The sequence below is a fragment of the Corylus avellana genome, chromosome 4 (assembly GCF_965113065.1).
Source record: "Corylus avellana chromosome 4, dhCorAvel1.hap1.2, whole genome shotgun sequence".
In the NCBI taxonomy this organism is placed as follows: Eukaryota; Viridiplantae; Streptophyta; class Magnoliopsida; order Fagales; family Betulaceae; genus Corylus; species Corylus avellana.
Window position 1 is genome coordinate 20508137 of NC_142493.1, and position 25753 is coordinate 20533889.

Here is a 25753-nt window from a genome sequence, read left to right on the forward strand (position 1 = left end):
CCAGAGTTTGTTTTGGTTTGAATTAAAAACAAAAAAAAAAAACAAAATGCTTGTTTACACTTAAACATGGACAACTGTCAGCATCAAAGAACAACACATGTCACGATATTAGCCTCTTCTCCTAAAAACTCAGAATTTAACTTAATAAAAATTTAACTTAAAATGACATTTGGCAGTATTTTTAAATGCCACATGTCGCAATATTATGCCATCCTACTTAAAACTCCCATATTATATATATATATATATATATATATATATATATATATATATATATATATATATATATATAATAGAATAGATTAGTTTGAAATGAAATTACTTATTTTATCTTGAGTAAAAAAAGAAAAAGAAAAAAGGAATGGCGTATTTACTTCACCTTTACATACACCTTTTTCCTATTTTCCTATATGAGTTGATCAACATGGTAGAATTTTTTTTAAATTGGACTTCCATTAATTAGTCTATGAGTTGATATATATATATATATATATATATATATAGCAATGACGATATACATGTTGGTCCAAATATTATTGAATGATCATTTTGTAATTGAGTTTTATGCATCTTAGTAATGTAGAAATTGGATTCTTACTTGACGTGGAAAGTTGTATTTAGGGATATAACCTTAGTTAAGGTTAAAGAGTCTATGATGGGTATATATATATATATATATGTTAAGTCCCACTTCTTATTCATAATTTTTACTAACCCTATCCTCTAGAAGAATTTTTTATGACAAGCCTCATTGATGGCCACCTAAGAGAGGAGCAATGTAATGGTCCCAAAGGTAATTAACTAGTAATTAATTCGGTACACCTTCCTAAACCTATTTACCAAGTAAATAAGTACTAAGGGATACATCTACTCTTTAAAAAGAGAATACTAAGCCTGCGAAAACATATGATTTTTTTTTATTCTATCAATATCAATCATTACAACCAGGATATTTATTAAGAATAATCACTTTGACTTAAATCATTACATTGTACATATTATCAGTACAAAGAATATTCATACTAAACCTTAATACACAAATGTATCTCAAATCACTAAGCCTACATTATCAACCAAAAGTAATGATTACCATGAACAACTTGTGAGAATCTTACAATGAGTCCTCAAAATGTAGATGTTTTACAAGTGAGCAAAGTAAAGCGTTAGTACACGACTTAGTAATCGAGTAAGTTGGTGCTAATGTGTGACTATGAACATTTTATTATATCTTTAATGTAACGTTCTATTCCAAAATTAACCTTTAAGAAAATTTTCTCTTAAAAATTGTACTAAATACATTCCTTTTACAAGTAGCATCATTTCATACATGGAGTATCCATGCAAACATCACTAGCACATGTGCTTGTCATACACCACACCTTTTTGGCAAAGACTAGTATCTACTTTCCCTCTTTGTGGAACCTTGTCGGCCTAGCACCCTTTATTAGGGCTAGCAACTGGTGAGATCATACCCCCAACTAATAGTAAGTTGCACTGCCTTCACAATTATTAAATTACATATAGTACTGGTGTCGTCATTCATTATTTCCTTTCGGATTTCATCTATTTTCCTTAACATTTTACACATATGGATTTCATTTCATATATGCATAATAAAGCGGTCTTTAAAATATTTTGGGCATCATTTAAGACAATATTTATAAAAGCAATCCACGTCACACATTTTATGCATAAAAATATTTTGCATATTTTTCAAAATGGTAAACAGTTAATTCGGGCTTTTCTTTTGAAAACGCTTGATATCATTGTACATAAAATGCACTTGATCAATATTTATGAAAACATTAGCACAAGAGTAGCTTGCTTAATTATATCAGTCACTAAGTTCTCTGGATAACCGTCCCCAAAACCTCCAAGACTATCCTATGTGAAGAATCTATCACTAGTCTCTTGTCTAAACTAAAACGCTTAAACCTAAAACTAAAAAAAATAGTCTTTCTGCCATAGCACTAATTGATTGTTGCAAGCTACGATCGATTGTTGCTGATCGATCGATGGTTAGGAAAAAGATCTATTTTCTAAAAAAAGTGACAACTTTACCTATTCTAACACGATCTAAGGTCCTAATATAACTCTCATCATTGTTTTATGCATATACAAGACCTCCATACACGATCTTAATGTTAAAGTTCCAACATTTCTTATAAAAAATCAAACCCATCAACAAATCTCTCTTAAAATGTTCACAAATTACATGGGTTTACACTTAATCCTTTAAAAAATAGTAGGTTATACATAATAAAGTACCATAATATCACATGTGTAACGACCTGATCCATTTTTTTTGGAATCAAATCATCACTATAACATTACCTCACATATGCCTCATAAACTAATAAACATGAACTCATAATATTAGAATTTTATAACTCACAACGAAAATAACGATACAAAGAAAGATTGCATAACACAAAGAGCAGACATAAACATATATATTTTTAAACTTTTACATTCTAGCAATTACATAACAAAATAATAGCTATACAAAAGTATCACATGTGACACAATGCCATAATTACATTATAAGTGTTTATAGATATAACAAAAATGGTTTACACAAAATTTAGAGTAACACATGCTAGTCTAATACAAAAGTAGGTGGCACCCCACGACCACAATCGTAATAACCCAAGTATAAGGTCACTAGATCCTTATCAATACTCTCATCGCCTGCAACCACAAGATCTATGTTGTTGTGGGGTCACCACAATAATATAGGCAGATATGCGAGTCCACAACCTCAGTAAGTATAAAAATTACTAATTTTTCAGAATGAGTAATCTTTTCCATTTTCTAACATGAGTTTACAATAACAGTTATCATTGGTTCTAACATTGGTTTTAAAAGTGTTTCGTAGCTAATGAAGTAAACATTGTAGACATGGAAATCTTTAAAACATACTATTTTAGTTTAGTATATATGCACATTACAACCTCCCTCTTGGAAAAATTGTACATACAAACCCATCTAAGTCTTATCATATTTGTACATCATATAACTCAGCTACACACATATACATGTATTCCACTACCTCAAGCAAAACATAAGCATATATGCATTTCTAAGTAAGAAACCATTAAATCATCATATGCAACCAATTATAATGGTGTATATATGTTTCATGTCTCATCCAAAAATATATGCATACTACTACATCTAGCATGAAATCCCTGATGAATCACATCATATAAACATCAATATAAATTATGTAATCCACGCTTTCATGTGTAACATTCATTTACATTTCTCTTTCTTTCTCATATCACTCTGGGAACTAATTCTCAACGGCTTTCTAGGATATCATTTTTTCTTAATGTTCATAACATCACAAGGGAATGGTCTATTTAGCAGTGAGACTATATATATGCTCACTCAAAAACTTGGGGACTAGTCACTCATAGCTTTATTATAAATAAGAGCATCTCCAGTAGTGATAGTCATTTTAGCTACTTAAAATACAACTTGGATAGCTCAGAGAAAGCTTTTAAGACTAATTATAGAATATTTTCCAAAAAGTCTACCTTGAACAATAACAAGAAAAATCATTTATAGGAAACACTTTTTACTCATTGCGTCTTAATGTGACTCATTTCGCGTTAAGACGTGATGAACAAAAATGCACAGATTCGAGATCTGGAAATGTCCACATCTTAACTGGAAAGGAGTGTCGTCAAGATGTGAAGAACAAAAGTAACTCATCCTCATTATGAGTCCGTCCTAACTAATCCCAAACCTTGTGTTTGAAAGGTTTTAAGTTCCCTTCAACGAATTTAAAGGGTCTAGGTTTCCTCAAAACTTAACAATCTATCTTGTTATGTGTATGTAAAAGCATTCAAGTAACATTTTCTAGGGCTAAGTCATCAGCTCTTATTGGAATATAAACTAGGGCTGAGTCATCAAGACTCTTACATGAAAATAAATAAAGATAATATCAAATAAAATAACCACAATAAAATATTTTACCGTATCATATATTTTAATATATATTATATTAATAATTGTTCCGTATAAACTCCATTCTCATAACATGGTTATTCGTAACCAGCGCAACCATTGCCTAATGGTTGGTCACTATAGGATGTACATCATTAGTAGAGTGTGCCACTTGAGGTCAAACTTCGTCAGGCTGCTAGTGTTATGGACGGTAGTGTACAATGGTCGATGCATCGGCATTGTATTACAGGTCCCTTGGGACAGCACTAACCTTGCTAAGAAGGGGTAATATCTCGGGTAGACATATATGATAGTTATGACCTATAAAGTATTAGTTTTTTGCATTAAAACACTTAGGCGATTGCCGCTGGGAGTACACCACCATTTTATTAACCATCTTGTTCCTAGAACCCAAGAGTGGTATGGTTGCCACTACAGACTTTATTTTAAGATCTTCACGTTGTTATCAGGTTTGCCTTATATTATTGTTAGTCACTCGATGTCTTTAAATTTGAGGATTATACTTTTCCCTCTAATGATTTATAGGCTTAAATTTATTTCACCTTCCTATGTATTAACTCTGATAATGCTTAAAGGGGCAATCCCCCATTTAGCCACCAGTTGGTTAAACTAAGGTAATTGCCAGTAACCCTACCAGGTTGGTCAAAGCCAGTTTTGGGGTGTTACACCCTCCAAGCCCCTATATAAGCCTTGCGCTTTGACCCTCAACCTCCCCTAACCTCAGAAAAACCCTAACCCTAGTGTGAGAAGTCATTTGGAGAGAGAGAGAGAGAGAGAGAAGGAAGAACGTTTGGTGCTTTTGCCATCTTCTAAGGTAATCTCCTTATCAATCCCTCCTGCCTTTTATTGTTGTTACTAGTATTACAAGTTTTAAAGATGTTTTGACAAGTCCTTACACCTATTTGCTTACAAGGACCCAAGATGTTTCGAAAGAGTTTTAAACCCTTCTTTTATTGTTTTGGGTTGCATGATGTGTTACTCTGCATATGTCTACTTAATAGCCTAGGGTGAGATATATCAACCCTTAGTTTTAGATAGAGGCCTCAAAATACAGTTTGGAGCTTTTAGCTAAGAGCCCTAACTCACTGGCCGAACGTTGTTCTCGAGGCCGAGCGTTCGCCCAGGAAGCAAGGCATTCACCCCTTAGCTCCAAATGTGTAGTATTAGGGTTTAATGCCCATTTTTGTTAGATAAGACTTAGTACGATACTCGTTGGAGTTCTCTAGTACTATGCATAACGATGTGTCGTATTTCGTTGTAGCAGGGTCTTGTGATGTTTGAGGATTCAAGTGAGCGCGCGAGGTAAGTAAACATTTACGAACACTTTCCTTAAAAACGTGTGATATGTCAACTGACTGGACACGCGTATGATATGAGCATGCTTATATTTTACACAACTTGGTAACTACTTTAATAATTGGTTGATAAGATGGATTGTATAATGTGGTACATTGATACGTGCGGTATAATGGCCATAGTTACTATATAGACTTGATTCTATGGTCAACTGTGTGTGGATGTGTTATATGGGCCTTGGCTCCAATGGTTAATTCGTGATCAACATAACCTTAACGGATGGGTCATTACAGGATATACATCATTAGTAGCGTGGGCCACTCAAGGTCGGACTGCTAGTTGTAGTCAAATATCTACCTAAATTAATAGGCAAATAATTGGATGTTTTACCCGCAAATGCACAAGGTCAACACAGTAGTATAGGGTGCAAGTATGGGGTCATTCCCACGAGGATTGCTAAATTTTGTCTAAAATTAAATTCCAAAAGTAAAACAAAACCAAGATTGGATTTTGATTTGATGATAATAAAAAGGTAGGGCGTCGATATCCACCACTAATTATATTTAGATAATATGTCAATATATCAATGTTTTGATCATGTTATGTATATCTAATGTTTGTCAACCTAAGGGCATGAGTGTATACTCCTTAAGCTATTAATTTTCCTAAGCAACGAGTTAAGCATGGGTGTATACTCTAACTCTTTTCTTTCTTAAAGGATTTAGCATGGGTGTATACTAAGTTGTTCTTTAAGAAAGTATATATTATATGGAAATCGACAAACACATGAGGCATAGGGCATGGGTGTATACTCCCGGTTCCCCATGTTGATTAACCCAAGAACCCGGTGTGAATTTTTTGGTTACTCATGTTAAACCCAGGACTCGGTTATCCAAATTGATTTAACTAACTAGTCAATACCACATGCACATGTTGATCAGGCATACACATATGAGGAATTCATGAAAGCAGACATTAATTAAGTTAAATTTCACAACTAGATCATCACAAGGGCGCCAATATTGAATATTAACTAAACATAACTAGGGCTTCGATCTAGCCCTACTAAATAAATTAGTTACACATAAGTTTGATGTTAAACATCTTCATAAAATAAAATAAAAGAAAGGAAAAGAATAAACCAGAAACTTGAACTTGAAGAGCTCCAATTCTTCTCCTTGGAAAATGCGTCTATTCTAGAGGCTTAAGGGTCTATTTATAGGCCTTTAGGAATACTCTAGAAACCCTAAAAATCGTAGGGTTTGAGCCCTAGTTCGCACAAAGCTACAAAACCCTAAAAATTGCTCTTTCCATATTAAGGTTGGTGGCTGACTTGGCTTTCACACGCGGGTGCGCTCGATCGAAGCCCGTGTGCGATCGATCGCAGGTCTGCGATCGATCCTCCTTGTGCTTGCGCTCGATTATAGGTCCCTTGTGCATTGTGGTCATTGCCTGTAGTGCGCTCGATCGCAGCTCCCCTGCAATCGATCGCTCTACCAAAGCCTCCAAAATTCCCAAAATAACTCTTTTATGCTCAAAACTTCCGAAATTGATTCTTTTTCTTCCAATGACCTACAAAATCAAGGAAAACACATAAAAGAACTAAAATGGCCTAAATCAATCAAAACTAAAGGATTAACACATGTAAGTTGAGGGCTAAAAATATGAATATTTTAGCACCTAACACTAGTGTTATGGACGGTATCGTACAATGATGGGGGCACCGCCATTTTATTATAGGTCTCTCGGGACAGCATCAACCTTGCTATGAATAGGTAATATTCTGGGTAGACCATATATGATAGTTATGATCTATAAAGCATTAGTTTTTTACATTAAAATACTTAGGTGATTGTTGCCAGAAGTACACCATCTTTTATCAACCAAACAATATTTTTATGGTTTATTAACGGAGACAACACATCTTTCAACTGTTTACCAACATTGCATGTTTATTTCTGCTTAATGATAATTAGCTCATATTGTACCCAACTGTAAGGTTTACTTACTAAGTCGTTAGATTTATGTGGTTACTACTCTTGCAGGGAACCAAAGAGTGGCACTGTTGCCACTATGGACTTTACTTAAGAAAGATCTTCACATTTTTATCAGGTTTGCTTAAGTTTTTATTAGTTGCTTTGTGTCTATATTTTGAGGATTATACTTGTTTCTTTGATGACTAATATATTACTAAGATTATTTCACCTTCCTATGCATTAACTCTGATGATACTTAGAGGGTCGGTTCCCTGTTTAGCCACAAATTGACTAAACTGGAGTAATTTCAAGTAACCTTACTAGACTGGTCAAGGCCGTATTTGGGGGCGTTATAGTAATATCGGTCTGTGGATGAAAAGTTGTACTGGATCTCTTGCTTCAAAATTTGCCAAAATCTTGAAGTGAACTGAGAGTCATGATCCAATACAATGATTGTCGGTACTCTGTGTAGTTGCACTATGTTTTTCACATACAATCTTGCTAACTTGTCCATAGGATGCTTTACTTTCAATGGAATAAAGTTTGTCTTTATCAATTGATCTATTGTCACCCAAATGACATTTCTTCCCGATGGTGCCTTGGAAAAACCCACCTCGAAGTCCATCATTATCTTTTCCCATCTCAATTCCTACAATAACAATGATTGTAGCGTACCTACTAAGCTCTCATGCTTAGCCTTAATTGTTGACACGTAGGACATTGCTCCACATACTAAGCAACATCTCTCTTCATATTGCTCCACCAATATAACCTTTTCAAATCCTTATGTATCTTGTTATTCCTAGATGAGTAGTATACAAGGACCGATGCGTTTCATTCATGATCTCCTTTCTCAGTCCTCCAACTAGGACACATAACTAGCTATGATGATATAACAATCCATTGTTTGTCGTGATGGTACAACAACCCATCGTTCGTCAAATGGAAATCAATTCTTCTTCCTTTCTTTACCCGTATAGATTTTGCATCTTTCTCCAATAAAAAGAGTACCTCCAAATCTTAAGTGCAAGGAGAACAATTGCTAAATCTAAATCGCGCACTGGATAGTTCTATTCATAACCCTTCAGCTATTGTGAAGCATACACTACCACCTTTTCATTATGCAAGAGGAGACATAGTGTAACGCCAAAATGAAATCAATTAATTAGTAATTGACTCCATGGTTCGCTTCCAAGCCTTATTCCACGAGGAACAAAGCTTAGAGATCTCATCCTCTCTGAAGAGAGTTTGCAACGGAAGACTTTTCATTAAAGGACAGAGATATCTATAATTTAAATCCACAATCATAAATAACTAGAGTGAAACTTAAAGCATCACAACATAGATAGACTTTCATGTGCCAAGGTCTAAAATTAGTCATCAAAATATATTACATAACTAATCTAATTGTTCTGCACATAATTAAAGCGTACATTTAACGAGGTACAATATAACAAGTATTCATGTGAGTTTGTACTCACTTTGGTTGTAAAGCTCCTCCATAAATTCCTCCAAAGGTTCCACACCCTCGAAATTTAAGAAAAGACTTATCACTAGTTCTAAACTCAAGCTAAAATAAGACCTAGACCTAAACATGTTCAAAATAAAATTTTTGCTTGACAATCGAACGTTCGAACAAAGAGGCTCAAACGTTCGGACGTAGAGGTTCAAATGTTCGAGCCTCTTTGTTCGAACAAAAAGTCATTAAACCACATCTAAGGAAGTCATAAGGCCTTAACATGATCCCTAATAAAGACCTAACCCAAAATAAATCTCTATGCATAAGAAACTATGTCTAATATTTTGAAAATGTTAACCCGAGCTTAAATCAAGACTATAGCCAACAACACCAATATAAGCTCAAGCCTACCAGTTAAGCTATAAAAACACTTAACCAGCATAACAACTAAGTAAAGAACGAGTTATGTTAAGAAGATTACTTCCTTGAAGCAAAACCTTCAAGAAATCTCTCCTCATTTAAAAACTCTCACAACACACACACACACACTTACCCAGCATAACAACTAAGTAAAGAACGAGTTAGGTTAAGAAGATTACCTCCTTGAAGCAAAACCTTCAAGAAATCTCTCCTCATTTAAAAACTCTCACAACACACAAACTCTCTCTCACACACGCACACTTAACCAGCATAACAACTAAGTAAAGAATGAGTTAGGTTAAGAAGATTACCTCCTTGAAGCAAAACCTTCAAGAAATCTCTTCTCATTTAAAAACTCTCACAACACACAAACTCACACACACACACACACACACACTCAAACAGAGGCTTCACTTGGAAACAAGAGCGGAATGAAGTATACAGGGTCGAAGGAATATGTATTTATAGGTTTGGAAAAGTTGAGGATGCTACTTTCATAGAGGTTTCACTAGGCAACATGAGTAGAATTAAGTATAGAGGGTTGAAGGAGGAGGTATTTATAGGTTTGGAAAAGTTGAGGATGCTGCTTTCTCAGTTTTGTAGATAGTCGAACGTTCAGTGGTCCATGGTCAAACGTTCGATGTACTATTACCCAACAATTATAAGGTTGCACGTCGAACGTTCGATGGTACAGGGTCAAACACTCAATGTACTATTACTCAATTGTTTTTGGGTTGTAGGTTGAACGTCTAATGGTCCTTTGTCAAATGTTCGGCCATAACCAAAAGTAAAAAATTCTTATCCCCAATGAACCCTAATGAACCTGGTAAACTCGTTAACCCTTCCACCTATGCCAAACACCACCTAGTCATTGTTTGGGGAACTATACATAGGAGAGTGGGGCAGCCTTCTGTTAAAGTATGATCATGTGATTAAATTCATCTATTCATATAAGCTTATGCTTCTTGGATAAATGGTGATTTAACATGGTATCAAAGCTAGAGGTCCTGAGATTGAACCTTGAATCCGTCAAATCACTTCCAATTTAAATTAAATCTTTCACTTGTTGGGCCTCACCTATTAAAATTGAGTTTGAGCCCATATGTGAGAAGGAGTATTAAATTAATGATTAAGTGATTAAATTTATCTCTTCCTATCAACTTAAATTTTTGTGATAAATGGTGATTTAACATCTTCAAGAAGAGACACGAGAGAGCTTCTCTCTAGAAGTAGAGAGAGAAGAGTCATGTATTCAAAAATGTGACTAGATTAATTTAAATTAAGACTCCGTTTCTTTTGACGTAAAATGGTTTCCGTCGAAAAATATTTTTAGGGAAGTCATTTTCCCTAAAAATGTTTTATACCGAAAACATTTTACGGCGTTTATCGAGCGCACGGAAAATCAAATTTTTTTTTAATTATATATATATATATATATTAAATCATATTAAACTCTAAATTACGAAAATGTCCTGATCAAGTCTTAGAGGTATCCGAACTGAGTCCTGCAAGGACCCCACTGGAACCCACCCGGGACCTGCCCAGACCCCGCCTAGACCCTATCAGGACCCCATTGGGATCAACATGAGACCCTGGCAGGACCCACCCAAGACCCGTCAGGGACATTTTCGTAATTTAGTGTTTAATATGATTTTGCGTACACACCAAATACCAAAAGATGTTTTCTGCCGAAAATGTTTTCCAGGACAATGTTTTCTGTTGAAAACATTTTCTAATGTCGAGGACCCGACCAGAACCCGCCTAATTTTTCATACATGCCAAATACCGGAAAATGTTTTCCGCCGAAAATATTTTCCGCCGAAAATATTTTCCGACAAGTCCCGGGCAGGTCCTGGGCGAGTCTCGAGCGGGTCCCTAGCGAGTCCTAGTCAGGCCCGATTAGGCCTTAGTCAAGTCCCGGGCAAGTCCTGAGCAGGTCTAGTCAAGTCCTGGGCGGGTCTAGTTGGGTCTTAGTTAAGTCTCAGGCGAGTCCCGGTTAAGTGTCGGGTGGGTCTCGGGTAGTTCCCGACGGGGTCTCGGGTGGGTCCCAGTTAAGTTTTGGGCAGGTCTGGGTGGGTCCTGATCAAGTCTCGACGGGGTCCTGGGCAGGTACTGGTCAAGTCCTAGGCAAGTCCGGTCGGGTCCCGATCAAGTCTAGGCAGCGTCCTAGTTGGGTCTTAGTTAAGTCCCGTGTGGGTCTCGGGCGAGTCCAAGGCGGGGTCACAGGCATGTTTGGGTGGGTCACGTTCAGGTCCGGTCGGGTCGAGTCCCGGGGGGGGGGGGGGTCTTGAGCGGGTCCTGGGCAAGTCCCGGTCAAGTCCCGGGCCGGTCCTAGAGGAGTCTCGGTCAAGTCCCGGCGGGTTCTGGGCAGGTCAGGGCGGGTCTCATGTTCAGTCGGGTCCCAGTCCCGGCGGGGTCCCGAGCGAGTGCTAGGCGAGTCTTGGTGAAGTCCCGAGTAGGTCCCGGTGGGGTCTTGGACAGGTCACGGGCGAGTCTCGGTCATGTCCCGGCAGGGTCCTGGGTGGGTCTTGGCAAGGTCCGTTGATTTGAGAATGAGATGTTCAAAGTCGAAAAATGGTTTACGATCCAAAAATTAAAGAAGAATTTTCGGTCAAAAGAAAAATATTTTTTGTTTACTACTATTTTACGTCGCAGTAAACACCGTAAAATACGGAAATCATATTTTGAAAATCATTTTACGACGAAAGAAACGGAATCAAAACCGTAAACCATTTTTCGAAAACTAAAGAAGAATTTTTGGTTAAAAGAAAAGAAAAATATTTTTCGTTTACTATTTTACGTCGCAGTAAACACCATAAAATACGGAAATCATTTTCTGAAAATTATTTTACGTTGAAAGAAACGGAGCCTAAGTTAATAAATAATTAACTAGATTGCTACCAAGCCACCACATGGAAGAAAAAGAGGGCTAACAAACTTAGAATTTTGTGGACTTTGTTGCACCAGTATCTACGGACAACTTTGAAAATTTCCATTTTACACATACTTTTGCAGAAAAGAGCTGCCGGAGACGTCCACAAATTCGGTCAAAGGCGTACGATATTTGCCATCTTATTTCGTCGTAATTAACACTAGTGGTGTGGTTCCCTTCTTGCCAACTACCCCTCATTCAGGTCATCAAAAGATCCATTAGCTAAGAAGGAGTTTTTCTGTTAGAAAGTTTCAAATCCAACATTTCGTCTAATTAGTACGTGGCCAAAGAAAAATGGACCTACCTCTATTTCAATTGCATATGTGCAACATTCAGCAACTTTTAGCCTGTCTTTTTTTATGAGATTTTCTACCATCTCACAAACTTCACACATGTCTCACAGCTGGATTGATGTTGGATTTTAACCTGCAAACAACCTAGCTATTTAATGAACAGATTGACCTGGTCCTACCTGGTTTGATTGAATTGTTATGAGTCTTGTCAAATTTGACCACATTTTATGCCCATGTCTGGGCATAAATACAGTGGTCTAAGACCTACCATTACCATTCATATTGCTGCGAAAAGCAAAGCATTTTTGTTTTTGTTACTGTAGTTGAAAATAATTTATGTGATATAAAGTTTTGAATTTTTTGTATTGAAAAGTAAAAAAAAAAAAAAAAAAAAAAAGATTTTTTATTTAAATAGTAATAAAAAGTAAATTATGTAATAATAAATAAATAAAAAATTAGAATATTTTGATGTTAATTTTTTTGAAAAAGTAATGCATGAAAAGTGTTTGAGGGAGAAAAAATAGGTTCCCAAAGGGGAGCATGTTAGGCTTATATCTATCATTAATCAGTCTAGTGGGTGTTGTACTGCCTTAGCGAATTTTTGAAAAGGGTTTACAATTTTTGTGTTTTTTAAGAGAGGACCGTGTATTTTTTGACCCATTTCTTACTGGTTGTTCACAAGTTATATATGCATTGTAACTTTCAATTTGCGTGTATCATTCCTTATTGGCTTAAAAACTAAATAAAAAAAATAAAAATCAGAATTTATATCCTTATTCTTTGCAATCAATTAAAACATTATCAATGAGCTAACTGACTCCTTGTGTGTTACATAATTGTTGGCGTTGATTTTCCACTCCAACAGAGACAATTACTATTTTTTCACTGAAATGGTACACACAGCCATGATGCAACAAAAAGTGTTTGTACACAAACACAAGCACGCCCATCCTACATAAATGACTTTACTCCAATCTCCGTGTTCCTACATTATGTCTTCTTCTTTCCATTAATGCAAAGAGGGCGTTACAATAATTTGTACCCGCAAGCAGGTAAAATAACATTAACTATATATACATTTTTTTTTTTGCATTTATTTCCACTTCAACCTTTTGTCTTGATCAAGATCCTCTTCTTTTTTAAGTGGAATATGATGCATATAAACGGATAAATAAAACAAAATAAAATGTTAACCGTAAAAGAATTCTATTCCGTGTGGTCAAGCCCATGGTGCTCAGATCTGACCAGGTCAACCTCTCAACGACCCAGATTGAAAGCCCGTACAGCACGTCGAAAATGAGAATTATTTTTGTGGCACTTAAAAAAAAAAAAAAATTTATTTATTTTGTATTTTAAATTTGGGGGACATAAAAGATATTATTGTAGGTGTAGAGGGGAGGTCTCAAAGCCCTAGTCTGAGCCGCCAATCATTCCACCGGCTGACCTTAGGACCGACAACCAGAGTCAGGTCCCTCTAATATCGCTTAAACAGAAAAACCTGCCGGTCATTCTCCTACACTGGGCCAAGTCATCAGTCAGACACGTGTCAGACATCAGACGGGTCAGACCCTTTGACTTGACGACCACAGTCAAAAACCCTAAACCAACTCCATACCAAAACCCATATCCTCTGTCTTTTTCCTAGCTCTATTTATTTGACCTTTATATCTCTTAACCTTTTTCTCTCCATTTCATCATCTGTTTCTGTTTTCATCTCTGACTGCTTTTGGGTTTTTTTTTTTACTTTACCATTTCTCTTTGCTTAACATCTCTATCTTCCTCCTCTTCTTCTTCTCCTTCTTCTTTTTAATTATTATTAATTTGTTTCCATGGCGGTTTTGCCTTCAAGCTCGTCTAGCTTGGAGTTGACCATATCTATGCCTGGCTTTGCTTCGTCCCAGTCTCTTCCTTCATCTGGTAAGCAACAAAGTTTTTGATGATTTACTCATCTCTCTCTCTCTCTCTCCCCCTCCTTTTTGATCTTCTTCTTTGTTTGGAAAGTTTATTTGATGTTTCTTGTACGACTAACTAATAACATGGATGTTGTTTCTTTTCTTCCATATTTGTCTTCTAAAATATCCCATAAATATTAGAGATAGTTTCCAAGTATATATGCGGTTGACTAAATTATACAATTTTTGTTATTTATTTGGTGAAAGAATAAGAATATAATGTTAAAAAGTGATGGGGTTTGTGCAGTGAGGAACTTGGACATAAACCAAATACCATCAGGAGGAGCAGAAGAAGAATGGATGACGATGAATATGGATGATGAAGAGGAAAGCAGCAACGGAGGCCCTCCCCGCAAGAAACTCCGCCTCACCAAGGAACAATCTCGTCTCCTTGAAGAAAGTTTCAGACAAAACCACACCTTAAACCCCGTAAGTTTCGGAGACAAAAAAAGAATATGATTGTATTGTACTTTAATTTCTTTTCTTTTTGGCCAATGGTTTTATCAATATTAATTAATTTGTTGCTGATCTTTAATTAATCCGTCTGGATTAATATTATGCTTTTTTCTACAGAAACAGAAAGAGGCTTTGGCTATGCAATTGAAGCTGAGGCCACGGCAAGTTGAGGTGTGGTTTCAGAACCGTAGGGCCAGGTACTGTACCTTAATATATATGTGTGCTATGGTGAAATTCAATATTGTTGGTGCTGGTTGGGTACAGATCGATATTTAAGGTTGACAGAATAATAATATTCATAGTATATAATCTGAATCTGATTCTAACCCGTATAAATCGTACTCTTTATAAAGTAAAAAGCTAACCCTTTTGAGCATAAGATTTTCTTGGAACATATGTAGTATCTAACATAATTGTCCCATATATATCGATCATTTTAGGGTTGCTTTGGTCATTTTACAGGGAAATGATAGTCACTTTTCATCTCAAAGTCCATATATATGGACAACTCCTTGCCAAATTTTACGTGCATATATATATAATTTATCAATGACCATATAATTAATTAACCAAATGTAATTACCTCCTCAGAGATCTCTTCCTTTCTAAGGAGGAGGAGATCTTGAGTTTAATTAGTCCACCAAAGATTTCAAGATTTATAGATTCACATTCTTTTATAATATAAAAATGTCAAGTATTGTCAATTTTGTCAAATTAATGGATTATTCACGCTCTACCCGCTTGAGGTTTGCTTGATGAGTTATTAATTATATGTATGCATACATATTTCTATATAAATAATTGGAAATACTGCCAAAATACATGGGTTTGTGAAAGATCTCTAATGTACGTAGAATATATATATGCAGAATAAATTCATGAAAAAGAAATTGATCCTTATGTTGACCTACGCTAATATATACATATCGTTTTCAGATAGCTCTTGGGTGGCTGGGAATAACTCATTTGCTATTGCAAAAAACGCAGTAACAAGCTTTATGGCAATTACTTATCCAAAAATAGAAATAAAAGTGTTATTAGGCAATTGGGGATAGCTACTAATTATAATAGAAAATGATGGATTAATGTAGACCCAAAAAAATAAAATAAAAACCATAATAATAATCCGACCAGTTTCCATAGAAAGGCACATGATCAGAATTAGGTCGGCAGAATTATGAGCATTCAATGATGTAGGTATCTCATGAGCTCAGCTTTGTGCATCAACATCATGATGGATGGTTGTCCAAAGTGTAACATTAATAATAGTAGCATATTTATTATCAGGATCAGTACACCGAGGTCCATGTGTTCTTCGCAGCCTCGTGTGCTGCTCAGATCAATGCAACTTTGACTCGATTTACTTTTAGACTGGCATGCGTTTTATATATGTAATTAAAATATTACGTGTAACGTTGTTTCATTAATATTGAATTTATATCATAAAGGCAATTCTATTATTCCCTTTAATTTTGCAGTAATAATTACGTTATATCTGTTAATTATGGTCTTTTATCATTATTGAAAATTATACTTGCGGGAGTTTTACAATAAATCAGTTGAAAAGTATTTACGAGACAAGGAAGTTTCAGGACATGAGAACAATATTCCTAATATATAAGCATTGGGGAAGCTAGACTTATTAATTATTATCAATGCATTGACATCATTTTCTTCCTTTTATACCCCGTGCATGTCAAGCACATTAATTTATTACATTTGGAAAACTGATTATATATATAGACGATATCATGGAAAATAACACCAGCTTCCTAAGCCAAATCCTTTATATTATATTTAATATTTGATAAGATGTACCTCGTATTCATGCTTAAAAAGTCTATTTATATCAGCATATGTTTCTATATTCTAAAATAAAATATGTCTTATGGTCGGTCTAGAAAAATAGATATGATAAAAAAATAAAAAATAAACTCACCAATTAGTAGATTGTTTAGAAAAGATAGGAGAGCAAGTAACACATAATTTTCTAAGCTGGTGGCCGCCAACTTTGCAATCATAAATTAGGCATGCATGTGATCAACAGGAGCAAGCTGAAGCAGACAGAGATGGAATGTGAGTACCTGAAGAGATGGTTCGGGTCGCTGACGGAGCAGAACCGGAGGCTTCAGAGGGAGGTGGAGGAGCTGAGGGCCATGAAAGTGGGTCCTCCGACGGTGCTCTCGCCCCACAGCTGTGAGCCCCTTCCAGCATCCACTCTTACCATGTGCCCCCGCTGCGAGCGCGTGACCTCCACTTCCCACGATAAGGGCCATACCAAGAACACCACCGCTGCCGCCATGTCCGCCAAAGTTCAATCCCGACAATCTCCGGCGACTTGTTAATTATCATGTGTAATTAATGTGGTACCCAATTAAGAGAAAAAAAAGGAAAGGTTAATAGGGTAGACAATGTTCATAGGTTAAACAAAAAAAAAACAAAAAAGATCAAAAACAAAATCAATGTGCTTGGGATGCTGTTTTTAGTATCAATTCTATGTAGTTAGTTCTAATTGCTTCTACTTTTTCTAATATGTTGCTCAATGATGCCTTGTTAACCTAGGAAATTAACTGTGGAAAAATAACAAGAGTTTCAAATTTTATTAACGAGTGAGTCAATCAAGGAATATATATATTCGAATTTGCAATATTTTATTTTGTCCACAACCGAGCATGGCCCATTGAAAAGGGGACACAAAAAAATAAAAGTAGCAACAAACATATAGCATAGTGGGAGTGGATTCGGAATCTTCGGATTCGTTTAAAGTGGCTGGTGGTTGTTGATTATCATGCTGTCCTGAGAAATTATAATTTAGAGAATGCATGTTTCTGCACTAGGAATTCACACGTGGTACACACTATGCTAATTAAGGTTACGTAAATTGGGTGATTTTGTAACAAAAGTAAAATTGTGAGATTTAATTAAGAGAAATGCTATCCTTTTTTTTATTTATTTATTATATATATATATATATGAGAGACTAGTGGAGTAAGAGCCTGTTTGGGTATAAGTTTCATTTTTAAACTTTTGTCAAAAAAGTGTTTTTTTAACTATTGTTAGGCTTTTGGGACCCTTAAAAGCACTTTAAATTTTTTTACCAAACGAGTACTTTTTTTTTTTAAACGACTTTTTGAATGTTAAAAGTACTTTTAGACCTCTAAAACGCAATCCCAAATAAGCTTTAATTTTTTTTTTTTCTACTTTTTAAAAATAATATTTACGTAGAATTATGAGAACACTTAAAAGGAACGGTAGCATTCCTCATTAATTAACCCTTACATATATGAAAGATTTTTCTGTCATTATAGGGAAGAAGAATTAGATTGTATACTAAAAAAAATAATCCTAGTAAAGATAAAGCATCGCCACTTTTCTTTTCTTTTTTTTTCTTTTTTTCCTATTTAATATGGGAGAGGGGGAAATGGGAAAGATGAAACGTCGCCACTTGAGCTGAAGAAAATATGCTCATGAGCTGGTATGGTGACAATGTCCGGCCCATCTGCTTTATGGATTTCTGTCAAAGAAGTAAGTTTCAAGCATATTCATTAATTAGCTTCTCATCATCGCAAAACCTTCAACAAGAAAAAGAATAATCTCTGCATATGCAATGTTTTGCATGCAATTAGAAAATAAAGAGTTTGTCTGGATCTACGATTTAAAAATGTGCGATTTGAAAAAATTAAATTTTTAAAATCACAACTTAATATTTAAAATTGTGCGTTTTAAAAAAAACACTTTTTTATCTGCGATTTTGAAAACATCGAAAATTTACGTTTTTAAATTGAAAATTTTTAAAAACGCAATCCCAAACAATTCAAAAGACTTACAAGAACTTAATTGAAAATAAAAATGTGAAAATGTGTGACAAAATGCCAATTTCCATAATTTCTTCACTCATACAAAACTTGTATACGGTTTTTGCAAAGGAGTTGTTTTAAGTTCAATGGTTTTCACAGATCTCTTGGCATCATTATATATTATCTCTTGGCTCCATCATAGAGCCGATATTTGTTTTTCCCTTTTGTCGTATATGATCAATTAAAAATCATTGGCGCAAAAGTATTTGGGTAATAAGAAGTGAAGTAATAGTAATAAGGAGATAGGGCCAGCTGGATCCTTGTGGAAGAATTCTGCTATAATGAGGCACATATGGGCCCTCTTCACTAAGGCTGGATCCTTGTTGGTTACTTGGATTGAAGACCATCTTTGGACAGATAAAGAGCCTCTCAGAACAGCTCTTGGAGTTGAAGATGTTGCTGAAACTAAGAGATTCAGCCAAGAAATAAATCCAGTGTAGGTGACGGAAAATAAATTCATCTATGGATGGATTGTTGGCATCTAGATGGGGTACGTACTTTTTGATAAATATGGATACCGAGTTGTTTATGATGCCCGGAGTAAAGGAAAGCTATTTAATTTGAATAGTGTTTTAAAGGATGAGAAATGGTTTTGGCCCCGGCAAGATCAAAAGATTTTCGGAGAAAATACATTTTACTTCATGAAGTATTCACATATTTGTGTTTTAATGTTCAATGTTCAAAAATAAACGATCGAGCCCCCTAATTTATCTCATGTTGACAAAAAATAATACTCGTCCATCAAATTCGTCTATTTGGACGGAAACCAAATCACGTGCGTGGCACGTGACCTTTTAAAACCAAAACATTCGAAAATGCTTTGGAGGTATAGTGTAAACATAAATGTTCTCAGGGGGTTAAAGTGTAAAAAAAAAATATAAAAAAAAAAAAATTAAAAAAAAAAAAATAAAAAAAATTTAAAATTTAAAAATTAATTATTTAAAAAAAAAAAAACTATTTACAAAATAAAAAGGAAATAAAAAAAAAAAAAAAACTAAACTAAACTAAAAAATAATAATAATAATTAAAAAAAAATGTAAACTTAAATAAAAAATAAAATAAAATTAAAAAATTGGGGGGTGTTGTCAGCCACCCGCACATTTGGCTGTATGGGGGTGGTTCTGCCACCCCAAATCGACCAAATTGTGAGTCAACCCCTTGGTCAAATGGGTGGTTGAAACCACTCCTTAAAGGTCTAGCTGTGGCTTGACCCCTAACTGAGTCAATCGTTCGTCTCCTGACATAAACTACTAATTAAACCTAATTACCTATATACATGCATTAAACCTATCTCAATCAAAACACAAAAGTTGAACATAAGGTATGTAAACCAAGTATGTCACATGTTCAAGTGGGTTAATTCTTACATATTTTACCAAAAACACTTAGAGCCCGTTTGGTTTGCAAAATAGATTCCTAGAATGGAATGACTAATCCTGGGAATAGTCATTCCCATGATTAGTCATTCTTTTGTTTGATAGGGGTCTATTCCTGGGAATAGTTATTCCCATGGAAATGACGAATCTCATATACATAAAAATAGCTATTCCTCTAAAAAAATGAGAAGAATGGCTATTCCTGATGGAATGGAATAAATTTTCCAAAAACATATATATTATTTTTTATTTTAAACTTCAACAAAAAATTAAAAAATTAAAAATAAAGTGGGTGGCCAACCACCCATTGAGGTGGTCGACCACCCACAGAAGAGGTTGGGGGTGGTGTTGCCACCCCTGAGGGCGTTTTGGGGTGGCTATAAACACCCTAGATTTGTTTCAGGGGTGGCACCGCCACCCTGAACCTCCTCTAAGGTGGCCGCGGCAACCCCTGAGGGCCGGGGGTGGTCGCGGCCACCCACGTGGGTCCTCTGTGGCCACCCACATTGCTTATCGGGGGTGGCTTAACCACCCCATATTTTTCTCTGGGGCGGCCGTTGGGGCTACCCACTTTATATTTCTTTTATTTTTTAATTTTATTTTATTTTTAATTTGAGTTGAAAAAAAAATGCATGGGACTTTTAGTAATTTTAATTAAATTCCAATTAAAACATGTGTGTTGTTACCAAATTAAGGAATATGAATAGTTATTCCATTTCATTCTCTTTTATTCATAGTAATAACTATTTCCTTTCCAAATAGAATACACATTTCGAGAATCAAACGAGCCCTTAAAATGTGGTATTGTAATGCCTCGTGGAAATCAATTAACTAGTAATTGACTCCATGGTTCGTTTCTTAGCCTTATTCATTTCAGAACAAGACTTAGAGATCTCATCATCTCCGAAGAGAGAGAGAGTTCAACGAAAGACTTTTAAGTAAAGGACAGAGATAGCAATAATTTAAGCCATAATCACAAATACCAAAGTAAACATAAAGCATCATAACATAACTGGATCTCCAAATATATCGGCCAGAGACCGGTGATCAAAATCATTACACGCTAGGATAATTGTTCTGAAATACTAAGCCCTACATTTAACTAAGTAAAGCATGAAAATGATCTCCAACAACTCTCCACTAACGGACCCATCTGCATCCCTCATTGACTTAAGCCAAATAGGGTTCAAATCTTCAAAAATTATACGGAGCAAGTCCTTCATAACCACTATTTGCTTCCCTGGATCCGTCCTCAGGTAGGCTAGCTAAGCCACATAATTAAACATAATTGAGAGGAAAGAATACAAGGGTAAGTCTAATGACTTAGTGAGTAAAAATGCACACGATACTTATGCCATTTAAGTGATGAACTCAGTTGTTAATAAATCTATGCAACATTGTGACATGACAGTTATTCATAGATCCAATATAGATATAATATATGCTATAATTATGGGAATCAAATGATAGTTCAAACTGTATAGTCTACCCAAAATATTACACATTCTCAGCAGGGTTGACGCTATCCAGGGAGACCTGTAATACAATGCTAGTGCCCTCACTATTGTATGCTACCGTTCATAACACTAGCAGCCCGATCGAGTCCGACATCGGGTGGCCCACACTATTAATGATGTATGTCTTGTAGTAACTCGCCAATCATGGTTGCGCGAGTCATGAAACAACCATTCGATCAAATGCCTATATAACACACCAACACTTTTGACCATAGAGTTAGCATGTATAATGAGCCTATGGCCATTATCCCACACGTACCAGAATATCATGTCATATGATGAAATTAGTCTTATCTGTTTCTTACATACATGCTCTTATAAATCTCATCATGTTTATTATCTTGTTTAAGCAACATATTTTCACAAAAGCAGAGTTCATAGTATATCAAAATGTGTTTCATGATAGTTGTAAAAATGCATGTTTGGTACACAAAATAATCGTGCAATGTGGGAAAAATAACGTCAAGTATCATGTAAGTTTGTACTGACCCAGGTTGTATTCTCCTTCCAAAAATTCCTCCAAAGGGTCACACTGCTCAAATCTATGAAAATGCCTATTATCAGTTCTACGATTGAGTTAAAATGAACTCTAGCCCTGAAACTTCAAAAATAGAGGCTGTGCCTGGCCAGTGAACATTTGATCAAACTGAGCAAATGCTGGGCTTGAGGCTAAACGTTTGGCCAGAACGTTCTCTTATAGGGCAAAAATCTCATCTCGACCAAACAGGCTTCTAAACGGTTCTAAGTAGGTTCTAAGGTTATAAAAGCGGTTTCTAACATACTCTAGCTCAAAATAACATCACTACGCAAAATAAAATACGCTAAATCATGCTAAAATTGAGATTAAAACCTAGAAGGACAATATAACCTCAAAAACTACAACCAAGCTTATGGAATACTATCTAAACAAAATATTAACTAAGGAAAACACGAGTTAGGACAAGAAAGTTACCTCTCTTGAGCAAAACCTCCAAGAAAAGCTCTCCTCCTTCTCTTAAATTCACCAACCACTCAAGCAAAGTTTCTCTAGGGCTCAGAATGCAGAATGGGGTTTAGAAGGGTGTAAAAGGGTGTATTTATAGGTTTAGAAAAGCTGATGGTGTTGCTGTGACAGTTTGCAATGCAGCGAACGTTCAGTGGTCCATGGCCGAACATTCGGTGTACTGTGTGTACAATGTTTCAGAGTTGCAAGCGTACGTTTGCTCATTACCCAGTGGGTCAAAGTTGGGTCAATGAACTTTCGGTGTAGTCCCCTCGCAAATGTTTAGGTCATTCTGGCGAACGTTCGGTTAGTGTTGAAAAACCCCCCAAAACTTCTCCAAATGGCTCCTAATGAATCGAGAACCCTTGCTAATCCTTTGACTAAGCTAAACATAGCCTAGTCATTACCCGGGGCACTACATGTATCTTTAACTATTTTCATTTCAACGCTAACCGATTGGTTAAAACGTTATTTACAAATAGTTTAGATATGTGTTTAGTGAAGAGTTTACTACAATTTGTACGATATTTATTAAATATCCACATTCTCATGCAAAACCATTTTCAATCAAGAACACTTTTTTAAAAAACCATGAGTTTTATTGAATAACTTAACTAAGCATGTTGGAATATAAATTTAAGTAGTAAAAACACATTATGAAAACAATGGATTAAGGCTTAGATTACCTCTAGGGCAAAAGTCCTTCAAGCTATTGAGAGACTAAGCCTTCAAGATCAAACCCTCCACCCTCCCTCTCTCTTTCTAGGTCTAAAGTGGGCCGAGAAACTGAATGGGGGAGGTCTAGGGTTCATCATAGGCCTTTTTATAGAGTCACCCTACGCATAAAAGGTCAAGATAAGATCCATTCTTATCCAAAAATTATTTTACGTACGAACGATCGTTTGATGGAATCCTCGAACATTCGTGTATGGCAAGTTTTAAATAATAATAATAAAAACATTAATATTTGGAAAAGAGTTATGCTTGTTGAAATATTTGAAATTTATATAAAACATGTATTCTATTTTATTTCAAAAGTGATTGATTATTTAGGGTATTACATTCTCATCCTCTTATAAAATAGGGGGAAATACACTTTACCCCCTGAACTATCTACTCATTTGTAATTTTAACTCAAATGTTTAAAAAGTGATACTTTACCCCCACACCCAAAGTATTTGACATTAACACTTGACCCCTATAAAGTACACTTTACTCCTCTGAAGTATTTTGAATTGACACTTTACCCCTCTAAGTTTACCCCACCAAAACTTAGTTACTTTGGGAGGGTAAAGTGTCAACTCAAAATGCTTCAAGGGGGTAGAATGTACTTCATAGGGGTCAAGTGTCAATGTCAGATACTTTAGGGGGGGGGGGGTAAAGTGTCACTTTTAAACATTGGGGTTAAAAATGCAAATGGGTGGATAGTTTAGGAGGGTAAAGTGTAGTTTCTCCTATAAAATATTTGTCATCAAAATTTAGGGTTAAATAATAGTAAAACGTTTTGCTAATACTATTTTGAAATATATGAGACAAATGTTATAATCCTACCAAGAGTTACCAAAATTATCCAAGCATCACTGTTCACAAAATAATAAAAGTAGTACCCCAAACATAATAATAATAATGATGATGATGATGATAATAGTATTAGTCATAAAATACAATAACTAGGTCTCTATATCCAAATCGGCGAGGTCTATCAGCCCATCAAAGTTGCGATTCAAGTCCTCCTTGTCTGCCTTCAGCTTTTTGTTGATTATTTTCACCTCCTTCGTCAAGTGTGTTAGAGTACTTCGGTCGGTCACTCATTTCATCAATAAAATTTGGAAAAATAAACAATTTTATTTAATAAACCAAAAATGTCATACAATAAAATTTGCTTTTAGGGCATAAACCCTAATAGGTTTCTACTTAGGAAAATTCATAATAACTCTAGAGTAATCATACCATTTAGATTTACTCTCTCGGTATTTGAATTAGACTTTTAACTACTTAAAGTTTTCCAGGTTCTTCACTTGCATCATTTCATTGGGTTTTCTTCCAGATTAGTAATGCCCATTATGGCAAGTTGACAAAATGGACAAGCCATTTGAATGCTAGCCCACACACGTGGACGCACTTTACATGTCATATTGAAGTTGAAAACACCCAAATCTTCGATGTAGAACGACCATGTGTGATAGACCCTAAATTTACCTAGAGGGGGGAAAGAAAGAGGTCAAAAACTCTAAGGATCTTTATAATCATTTCCTTTGTCTTGCTTAAGAGAAGCTGTCTAAATTTCAAATTACACATTTGTCTCAAGCTTAATTTGAAGTACTGGGAATTTCATGTGACCTAGATCCTGGAGGGGTGGTATAAATAGGTCATAAATGATAAGAGGAATGAGGAGCAAACAAAAATGTAAATTAGAAAACTGTAAGGTTGTACAAATTTATTGATTGATTTTGTTGGGAGATAAAGTGGTTATGAAGTTTTTATCAAGAATACATTAATATACATAATTGAACACAACTTTAGCCCGCCTAAGCTAATGGGCTAAGGTCCACTTAGGTATATTAAGCACTATTTTCTTTTTATATTTTCTCAATGTGGGACACAACACTCACAACAATCTCCCCCTCACTTGTGAGTCTCTATACATTGACCCAACTCTCCATCGCTTGTGAGTCTTTTTACATGTCCACGAGTATCTCACGTCAAGAGTTGCGGATAGAGACATAACTCTAAACGTGACGCGTCCAGACACCCATCACAGGAAGGTAACCATGGCTTTGATACTTTTTATTGGGAGATAAAGCGGTTATGGAGTTTTTACTACCAAGAGTACATTAATATACATAATTGAACACAACTCTAGCCCAAAAGCCTAAGCTAATGGGTTAAGGTCCACTTTGGTATATTAAGCACTATTTTCTTTTTATATCTTTTCAATGTGGGACACAACACTCACAAGTGCACTCACAACAGATCTTTTGGAAGAAGTTCTCCCATTAGGGTGGAAATTCAATGGAGGACTAAGGGAATTTGAGAGACTAACATAAGAACTCTATTTATAGAGTCCCAGTCACAACTCTTGAGCAAGAGTTCTATCCTCTTATCAGATAACCACCACTTGGAAGTTATTACCTTCCTGTAAGAATAATTAGGTGTGGGGATGACTACACTTGTTATAGTGTGATCACCCTATGCACCATCATCTCCCACTTAATCATACTACTATATTTGGTAATGAACCCTAGTTGTACAAGATTACCTT

At 35.5% G+C, this 25753-nt stretch overlaps 1 protein-coding gene across 1 annotated transcript; it reads left to right on the forward strand.

The window, feature by feature from the left end:
- Nucleotides 1-14090: 14090 nt before the first annotated feature.
- Nucleotides 14091-17239, forward strand: HB17 (homeobox-leucine zipper protein 17). The gene is made up of 4 exons (XM_059592278.2): nucleotides 14091-14268; nucleotides 14551-14732; nucleotides 14877-14956; nucleotides 16807-17239. Exons 1-4 carry the CDS (start codon nucleotides 14181-14183, stop codon nucleotides 17102-17104), a joined length of 648 nt encoding a protein of 215 aa, XP_059448261.2. The 5' UTR covers nucleotides 14091-14180; the 3' UTR covers nucleotides 17105-17239.
- The last annotated feature ends 8514 nt before the right edge of the window (nucleotides 17240-25753 follow it).